Below are 10,583 nucleotides of genomic sequence, written 5' to 3'. Positions count from 1 at the left end.
TATTATTTATTTATTTTTTTATTTTTTTACTTTACCATAATGTCATGCTTTTTTGTGTTTTTTTAAAGCCTTAAAGATTTAATGTAAACAGTCCTAACTTGTTTGTTCTCATTTTTGTGTTTCATGTTCTCCTCTGTGAACTGGACATTCTTCTAAAGGTAAGAAAAAAAATCATATTTGCTCTAAATTAACTGGGATGCATGCTTGTGATGTACATTAATATCTAAATCATTAATTTTCTAATAGAGACTCAAATACTTTAAATCTGTATGGGCAACTGACCATAAGCACATTCACGTGTACAACCAGGCACGAAGCACAATTTCTTGATGTTATTCAAATAAGAATTTAAAGAGACATGTTTGATAATATGGCTACTCTAACATTTTAAAACGGTAAAGATGTTGGCTGGTTTATTCGTTGATGATGCTAGCTGATGAAAAAAAAATACAATTATCAGTTTAATTGATCAAATTTTATCTGAACAAAATCAACATTTATTTATGTAGCAAATGATTTCATCCAAATAATCTTATATGGAATAAAATGAAGATATTCCTCCTAATGAGACAATAACATTAAAAAAAGAAATATACAAATAATTACTAGGCTAGAGTGGGGAGGGAAAAATAAATGAGTAAGTTTATTAAATAGAAATAAGTTTATTAAAAAATTATAATTAAAAAATAACTACAGTCAGTATGTCAACAGGACATGTCAAGTGCTCAAGGTGAGTTTTTAAACTTTTCTTGAGAATAGGTCTTGAAGCTCTACTTTTTCTGTCGTTGGAGCTTTTTTGTGAGAGCGTGAGAATCGAACATTGTTTTCTGGATTAAATTCGTCGGGTGCTGTTCATTCCGATGGTGCTGAAATTATTATTATTATATATTTTTTTGTCATGTTGCCTGCTACTAATTAATAAGCTTGTGGTTAACATGTATATCAACATAACGGAGTTCTATATGTTTACTGATATTACTATTAGTGGAACTGAACTGATATTGCACTTTAGCTTGCAACAGTAGCATTAAGGCTTTTGGTCTTGTATTTGCGACTTTGAAGCTCTGAGCACCGCTGTTGGCTAACATCTGAGTAGAGCATAGCCCATCCCTTATTGACGCGTTTGTAGGTTGGACATGTGCAGTGTTCTTTCGATGAAAATAACATAAATAGCCTATTTTGAATTTAGGATTATAATGTTCATTCATACTTGTTCAAACTTCGTTTGACGACGCAGCTTATCAAGATGGTTTTCTTAAGGTTATCGAGCAATTCACACAGTCCATGGATGGTTTCCGCACACTCAAAATGGCAGGTTGTGTTTTTCATTCTCTGCTTTTACGGAGTGGACCTCATATATTGCAATGCGAGATATTCCATCCCGGAGGAAATGCCAGAGGGATCATTCGTTGGAAACATCGCCAAGGATCTGGGGATAGAGATAAGTAGACTCATATCTGGAAAAGCTCGCGTCGTTACAAAGGGCGGACGACAGTATGTCGATCTGAGCAGAGACAAAGGGACTCTAGTAGTTAAAGAAAGGATAGATCGCGACGAGCTCTGTAAGAAGATGACGCCTTGCAGCTTCAGCTTTGATCTTATCGTTGAAAACCCGATCCAGCTCCATCGAGTCACAGTTGAGGTGCAAGATATAAACGATAATGCTCCGTTATTTCCAAAAGAAAATATGAATTTGAACATTACCGAAAATGCGATTTTAGGAGCTCGCTTTCCTTTAGACAGCGCTATAGATACAGATGTAGGTCTAAATGGTATACAGAGCTATAAACTACATCCAACTGATAGTTTTAAACTGGAGGTTCATAGTCAGACCGATGGCAACAAATACATTGAGATGGTTTTAAAACGAGAACTAGACCGAGAGGAGCGCGATGAGATTCAATTGGTTCTTGTGGCAAATGATGGTGGATCACCTCAGAAATCAGGCACTGTAAAAATTCACGTTACTGTTCTGGATGCCAATGATAATGCCCCAGTGTGTAAACAGTCAGTATTTAAAACTGAAGTTAGAGAAAATTCACCTGCTGGTACTGTCATAGGTACCATTAGTGCTGCTGATGCTGACGAAGGTGTAAATGGCCATGTTTCCTATTCCTTCGCTGTTGCAAGCAAAGAAGTAAGTGAGCTTTTTGGGATAAACACAAATGCAGGTGAGATTAGACTTCTCAATAAGTTAGATTATGAATCTCAAAATAGATATCAATTAAATATTAATGCGAGGGATAAAGGAGGCCTCTCGGATACTTGTAAAATTGTTATAGATGTAATTGATGAGAATGACAACTCTCCAACCATACAGCTGATGTCGTTCTCAAACACTCTTCTTGAAAATTCCCCAGTGGGAACAACTGTAGCCGTCATTAACGTAGAGGACGCGGATTCTGGTAAAAACGGTCTTGTTCAGTGCTCAATAAATCAAAACATACGTTTTAAAATTGAGTCATCTCTCGCGGAATATTATAGTTTAGTTACTGATGATATTCTTGATCGAGAAAGCCTAGCTGAATATAATATAACAATCTTGGTATCAGACGAAGGAAGTCCTGCGCGCCACGCAAAAAAAACACTTAATGTAAAAATATCTGATGTCAATGACAATCCGCCAATCTTCGAGTTCGAGGAATATAAAACATTCGTTAGTGAAAATAATTATCCTGGTCTCACTATACTGACTGTTAAAGCAAATGATGCTGACTGGGGTCCCAATGCGCAATTGTCCTACTTCCTGAAGGATGAAGACATGCGTGGTGCACCATTAAGTTCTCTCGTATCCGTAGATTCACATACTGGCACTATTCATGCAGTTAAATCATTTGATTTTGAACAGTTAAAATCGTTTGCTTTTAACGTGACAGCTCGAGATGGAGGATCCCCGCCCTTGAGCTCTGAAGTGACAATAACTATCAATATTCAAGATGAGAATGACAACGCTCCTCAGGTTCTGTATCCAGTACAGACTGGTGCTTCTGTGGTGGCTGAGATTGTGCCTCGTGCTGCAGATGTTGGATATCTGGTCACTAAAGTGGTGGCTGTTGATGTGGACTCTGGACAGAATGCCTGGCTCTCCTATAAACTACAGAAAGCTACAGACAGAGCGCTGTTTGAAGTGGGTTTACAGAATGGAGAAATACGAACTGTGCGTCAAGTGACTGATAAAGATGCTGTCAAACAAAAACTGACTGTTGTTGTGGAGGATAACGGACAGCCCTCTCGCTCAGCTGTGGTCTCCATTAACGTGGCTGTGGCTGACAGCTTTCCTGAAGTGCTGTCAGAGTTCACAGATTTTACGCATGAAAAACAGTATGACGAGAACCTGACCTTTTATTTAGTTCTCGCACTGGCTGCTGTTTCTTTCTTATTTATCTTATGCGTGGTTGTCATAATATCAGTAAAGATCTACAGATGGAGACAATCTCGCTTCTTATATCAGTCCAATCTGCCTGTTATTCCGTACTATCCACCGCATTACGCAGACACAGGAGTCACTGGAACTCTGCCGCACGGGTATAATTATGAAGTGTGCATGACGACTGACTCGAGGAAGAGTGGCTGTAAGTTTTCTACTCTCGGTGGTCATAATGTTTCAGTGGTGGACCCGAGTTTCACTGAGACGATGCAGCGAGCAATGAAGGAAAAGAACATGCTTGAAAATTCTGAGCTACAAGAAATGGTAAGATCCCAGCATGAATGCATGAATGGATTAATGCATAGACACATTAAAATTAATATTAATATTAATAATTGCCTCGACGTCTTTATGGCCATTACACCATAAATCTTCGCTTGTTCAACCTGTTGATGTTATTCAAACTTGAAGTAAGGAAGACGTGTTCGATAATGTCGTTTTTAAAATTATAAATACATGATTAACCATGGTAAAACGCACATAACTGACTTGCTGATTTAGTTGTTGCGATATTATTGTTAATTGGACACTGCTGATTAAAATAAATAAATAAATAAATACATAAATAAATATGTTGTAACTGAGAGATTTGATTTTAAATAAATCGTGATATGTTTTGGAAAATAAATGTTTGTCTTTGATGAATCAATGTATTTTGCAAAACTATATGCTTTCTTTACTTTCAACCTGCTGTTAAGATTTATTTTTAAAGATAGTCTGAGAATCGAGCATTCTATTCATTTTTTTTTATTCTTCGGGTGCTGTTCATGGTGCTGAAATGGTTCACGGTTTCCTCTTTTTGTCTCTTACTGATTTAAACAGCCTGTCTCACATAAGGCAGTTTCTTCTTCTTCTTCTTCTTCTTCTTCTTCTTCTTCTTCTTGTGGTATTGATGTCATAATTTTGGCTTGTAACAGTAGCATTGAGGCTATTGGTCTTGTATTTGCGTCTTTAAAGCTCTGAGTGCCGCTGTTGATTAATTAACATCTGAGTAGAGCGCTTCTTTGCTCAGTAGTCTGTATTGCCAGTCGCTTACTGACGTGTTTGTAGGTTTGGCAAATGCAGCGTTTTTTCCGATGGAAAGAACATTAATGCTTTATTGCGGTTTTAGGATTTTAATGGCTTTTCTTGTTCCACTCTTCGTTTGACGACGCAGCTTCTCAGGATGGTTTTCTTAAGGTTATCGAGCAATTTACACAATCCATGGATGGTTTCCGCACACTCAAAATGGCAGGTTGTGTTTTTCATTCTCTGCTTTTACGGAGTGGACCTCATATATTGCAATGCGAGATATTCCATCCCGGAGGAAATGCCAGAGGGATCATTCGTTGGAAACATCGCCAAGGATCTGGGGATAGAGATAAGTAGACTCATATCTGGAAAAGCTCGCGTCGTTACAAAGGGCGGACGACAGTATGTCGATCTGAGCAGAGACAAAGGGACTCTAGTAGTTAAAGAAAGGATAGATCGCGACCAGCTCTGTAAGAAGATGACGCCTTGCAGCTTCAGCTTTGATCTTATCGTTGAAAACCCGATCCAGCTCCATCGAGTCACAGTTGAGGTGCAAGATATAAACGACAATGCACCGTTATTTCCGAAAGAAAATGTTAATTTGAACATAGCTGAAAATGCGGTTTTAGGAGCGCGCGTTCCTTTAGACAGCGCTATAGATACAGATGTAGGTCTAAACGGTATACAGAGCTATAAACTACATCCAACTGATAGTTTTAAACTGGAGGTTCATAGTCAGACCGATGGCAACAAATACATTGAGATGGTTTTAAAACGAGAACTAGACCGAGAGGAGCGCGATGAGATTCAATTGGTTCTTGTGGCAAATGATGGTGGATCACCTCAGAAATCAGGCACTGTAAAAATTCACGTTACTGTTCTGGATGCCAATGATAATGCCCCAGTGTGTAAACAGTCAGTATTTAAAACTGAAGTTAGAGAAAATTCACCTGCTGGTACTGTCATAGGTACCATTAGTGCTGCTGATGCTGACGAAGGTGTAAATGGCCATGTTTCCTATTCCTTCGCTGTTGCAAGCAAAGAAGCAAGTGAGCTTTTTGGGATAAACACAGATACAGGTGAGATTAGACTTCTTAATAATTTAGATTATGAATCTCAGAATAGATATAAATTAAATATAAATGCGAGGGACAAAGGAGGCTTCTCAGATACTTGTAAAATTGTTATAGATGTAATTGATGAGAATGACAACTCTCCAACCATACAGCTGATGTCGTTCTCAAACACTCTTCCTGAAAATTCCCCAGTGGGAACAACTGTAGCCGTCATTAACATAGAGGACGCGGATTCTGGTAAAAACGGTCTTGTTCAGTGCTCAATAAATCAAAACATACGTTTTAAAATTGAGTCATCTCTCGCGGAATATTATAGTTTAGTTACTGATGATATTCTTGATCGAGAAAGCCTAGCTGAATATAATATAACAATCTTGGTATCAGACGAAGGAAGTCCTGCGCGCCACGCAAAAAAAACACTTAATGTAAAAATATCTGATGTCAATGACAATCCGCCAATCTTCGAGTTCGAGGAATATAAAACATTCGTTAGTGAAAATAATTATCCTGGTCTCACTATACTGACTGTTAAAGCAAATGATGCTGACTGGGGTCCCAATGCGCAATTGTCCTACTTCCTGAAGGATGAAGACATGCGTGGTGCACCATTAAGTTCTCTCGTATCCGTAGATTCACATACTGGCACTATTCATGCAGTTAAATCATTTGATTTTGAACAGTTAAAATCGTTTGCTTTTAACGTGACAGCTCGAGATGGAGGATCCCCGCCCTTGAGCTCTGAAGTGACAATAACTATCAATATTCAAGATGAGAATGACAACGCTCCTCAGGTTCTGTATCCAGTACAGACTGGTGCTTCTGTGGTGGCTGAGATTGTGCCTCGTGCTGCAGATGTTGGATATCTGGTCACTAAAGTGGTGGCTGTTGATGTGGACTCTGGACAGAATGCCTGGCTCTCCTATAAACTACAGAAAGCTACAGACAGAGCGCTGTTTGAAGTGGGTTTACAGAATGGAGAAATAAGGACTGTGCGTCAAGTGACTGATAAAGATGCTGTCAAACAAAAACTGACTGTTGTTGTGGAGGATAACGGACAGCCCTCTCGCTCAGCTGTGGTCTCCATTAATGTGGCTGTGGCTGACAGCTTTCCTGAAGTGCTGTCAGAGTTCACAGACTTTACACAGGAAAAACACGAGAACCTGACCTTTTATTTAGTTCTCGCACTGGCTGCTGTTTCTTTCCTATTTATTATTTGTGGTGTTGTAATAATATCAGTAAAAATCTACAGATGGAGAGAATCTCGCTTCTTATATCAGTCCAATCTGCCTGTTATTCCGTACTATCCACCGCATTACGCAGACACAGGAGTCACTGGAACTCTGCCGCACGGGTATAATTATGAAGTGTGCATGACGACTGACTCGAGGAAGAGTGACTGTAAATTTTCTACACTCGGTGGTCAGAATGTTTTAGTGGTGGACCCGAGTTTCACTGAGACGATGCAGCGGGCAATGAAGAAAAAAAACTTAGAAGATGCCAAGTTGCCTGAAATGGTAAGATCACTTGTTCATAAAAAGTCCATATAATATTAAAATTACATACACTGAATTGTGGTTTGTAATATTGGTCTGCCAAGCTATGTTAAATATATAGAACGCTACAATTAGGTTCAGTTCTTAAACAAGAGTTGTTCAATGCATTCGCGACCATGACAGTTATTAATATGGGTACATTTCTATACAGCGGTGGCCAAAATTATTAGAACACTAGTATTTTCACCAGCTAAAAAATGGTTTTAAGTCAGTTATTTCCATATTTTGCTGTAGTGTGTCAATAGGAAATATCAGCTTACATTTCCAAACATTAATTTTGCCATTAATTGCAATAAACCAGTGATATTTTTGTTTGTACAAAGAGTCTGACAACAGCCAGTGCTCCACACAGAGATCTGATCTCATCATCATCCAGTCTGTCTGGAATGACATGAAGAAACAGAACAAACTGAGACAGACTAAATCCAGAAGAACTGTGGCAACGGCTCCAAGATGCTTCAAGAATCCTACCTGCAAAGCTACAGTACTGTTAAAAGTTTTAGGCCTTGTGTAAAAATGCTGTAAAATGAGGATGCTGTCAAAAACAATGTTCATAAATAGATGTTCTTTATCAATTAACTTCTATTAACTAAACTAAATCAACATTTGGTGTGATCATCCTTTGTGTTTAAAGCAGCTTTTGCCCTCGGTGCACTTGTGCATGGTTTTTCAGGTAGCTTTGCAGGTAGGTCTCTTGAAGCATCTTGGAGACGTTGGCACAGTTCTTCTGGATTTAGTCTGTCTCAGTTTGTTCTGTTTCTTCATGTCATTCCAGACAGACTGGATGATGAGGAGATCAGATCTCTGTGTGGAGCACTGGCTGTTGTCAGACTCCGTGTGCAAACAAAAATCTCACTGCATTATTATAATTAATGGCAAAATGAATGTTTGGAAATGTAAACTGATATTTCCTACAGACCATTTTTAGCTGGTGAAAATATTAGTGTTCTAATCATGTTGGCCACCACTGTATAAAGTACTACTTTTAACAATTCAGTTTGTACATATTAATATTAGCAACACTTTGAACATTTCAATGAAAAAAAAACAGTATAATAATTACATTACTCTAGATTAGTTCAATCTGTAAAATTATTCTTTATTAATAGTTAATGCCTAATGCAACAACTAATGTTAATGGACAGAACCTTGTCGTAAACTTAAAGTCTTTAAGCAGCTTTAAGGGCTATAAGGTTTTCTCTGTAAAGGCAAATATGTAATCTGTAATATTAGCATTAAATTATTTTTTCAATAGTAGGGAATTATAGCACTTCTGATTTCTGCTACTTCTCAGTGTGCAGTAAGATTAACATTTACGTTAATAATTGATGGTTAATGAGTATTTGTTTTAGTATATACTGTATAGCGTTTTAGGGATAATTTATCCTTTAATCAAGATCAAATAATGGAAAGCACCGCAGTTCTAGTTCTGGGACTAGCTTTTCATAGCTTTAATTATTGTTGTTTCTCTTTCTTACCTCTAAGGGCCGCTGTTGATTTGTAGAAACGCATGTATGTGATCGCCTGTGGTTGGTGGAGCTGTGCTGATGCTGGAAGGAGATTGTGGAGGAGACTAAAGAGAGTCGATGAAGGGAGACAGTCACTGGCTAATAGCAAACAAACTAGATGTATTTGTGGATATTTTGAATGCGGAACATCATCTACAGTTTGTAATTTGAATACTTCACGTATAAAAATGTTTGTGATTAGAGCATGTAGAAGGATTCATTGTTACAAATCGCGAGGACAGCCACTGGATCGCGTTTTCTTATGGAGGGTCTTATTCATCATGGCTGCTTGTTCGATCTCAAACATAAACGCACAGATTCGTTACTCCGTTCCAGAGGAAATGAAGAAAGGGTTGCTGATTGGAAATATAGCTCACGATCTTGGTCTGGATGTTCAAAGGCTACGCTCGGGTCGGGCTCGTATCGTGTCTGGCGACAGCACTGAGTACGTAGAGCTGAAATCAGACAAAGGGATTTTGGTTGTAAAGGAGAGAACTGACCGAGAGCAGCTTTGCGCTGAAACCACTCCGTGCAGCTTCACATTTGAAATAATAATTGATAATCCAGTGGAACTACATCATGTTACCGTGGAGATACTGGATGTAAACGATCACTCGCCAATATTTGCTAAAGATGAAATTAATCTTGAAATAAGTGAATCGGCCACGCCTGGGGCACGTTTCTTACTGGGAAGCGCAGATGATCCTGATGTAGGTGTGAATGCTCTACAAAATTATATTATGTCAACCAATGATAATTTTAGTCTGAAACAACACTCGCGCCCCGATGGAGTTAAATATGCTGAAATGGTGCTTCAGAAGCCTCTAGACAGAGAGCAGCATCCACGACTGTCTCTCATTCTCACTGCGGTCGACGGAGGAAACCCTCAGAGATCTGGTAATATGAAAATAGAGGTGAATGTACTAGATGCAAATGACAACGCACCAGTATTCAACCAATCAGTTTATAAGGCAACAATAGCGGAAAATGCGCCTAAAGGAACTTACATTACAACTGTTAACGCAAGTGATGCAGATAGTGGAATGTATAGTTTGATTTCATATAGTTTTGCTAATTTGAAAGGAAACATAAATGAAGTGTTTGAAATAGATGAAAAATCAGGTGCTATTACTCTAATTGGGGTGCTTGACTTTGAAAAATCAAAAAAATACGAAATTGGCATCGAGGCCAAAGATCAGGGTGGTTTAGGAAACTCTGCTAAAGTCATAGTTGATTTAATTGATGTAAATGACAATGCACCCGTTATTAGTGTTATGTCATTTTCAAGCTCAGTGAGTGAAGACGCACGTGCTGGCACCACTATCGCTATTTTCAGTGTCAAAGATCTAGATGCAGGAGAAAATGGCCACGTTGCCTGTACAGTAGATCGAAATACTCCATTTAAACTACAGTCCTCACTGAGGAATTATTACACTTTAGTCACTGATGCTGCTTTAGATCGTGAACGTGTGGCAGAATATAATATCACTATCACAGCTACAGATTCAGGGTCTCCTGCGCTTTCTAGTCAGAAAACTTTAATTCTGAAAGTATCAGATGTTAATGACAATCCACCCAGGTTTCAAAAGAGTGTTTACACTACATATGTTACTGAAAACAATCAACCTGGTTTGTCCATATTTACTCTGAGTGCTCAAGATGATGACTGGAACCAGAACGCTCGTATTTCGTATCTTCTAGATGAGACTACAGTGGGTGGATCCCCTGTTTCCTCTTTTATATTAGTAAATGCTGACAGTGGAGTGGTTCACGCACTGCGCGGGTTTGACTACGAGCAAATGAAAAGTGTTCGTGTTTGTGTGAAAGCGCAAGATGGAGGCTCTCCGCCCCTCAGCACTAATGTGACTTTGGACATTATAATCAAAGATGAGAATGACAACGCTCCTCAGGTTCTGTATCCAGTACAGACTGGTGCTTCTGTGGTGGCTGAGATTGTGCCTCGTGCTGCAGATGTTGGATATCTGGTCACTAAAGTGGTGGCTGTTGA

General features: G+C 38.7%; 1 protein-coding gene across 1 annotated transcript; it reads left to right on the top strand.

The window, feature by feature from the left end:
* Nucleotides 1-4,487: 4,487 nt before the first annotated feature.
* Nucleotides 4,488-8,786, top strand: LOC107677965 (protocadherin beta-16-like). The gene is made up of 2 exons (XM_016473044.1): nucleotides 4,488-7,028; nucleotides 8,778-8,786. Exons 1-2 carry the CDS (start codon nucleotides 4,593-4,595, stop codon nucleotides 8,784-8,786), a joined length of 2,445 nt encoding a protein of 814 aa, XP_016328530.1. The 5' UTR covers nucleotides 4,488-4,592.
* Nucleotides 8,787-10,583: the final 1,797 nt, after the last annotated feature.

Source organism: Sinocyclocheilus anshuiensis, unplaced genomic scaffold (genome assembly GCF_001515605.1).
Source record: "Sinocyclocheilus anshuiensis isolate Anshui unplaced genomic scaffold, SAMN03320099.WGS_v1.1 scaffold260, whole genome shotgun sequence".
Lineage (NCBI taxonomy): Eukaryota > Metazoa > Chordata > Actinopteri > Cypriniformes > Cyprinidae > Sinocyclocheilus > Sinocyclocheilus anshuiensis.
This window is presented reverse-complemented; position numbering and strand designations above follow the sequence as displayed.

Bases quoted from the DNA above. Each gene is read 5' to 3' on its own strand.
- LOC107677965 (XM_016473044.1), top strand. From the start codon at position 4,593: ATGGTTTTCTTAAGGTTATCGAGCAATTTACACAATCCATGGATGGTT.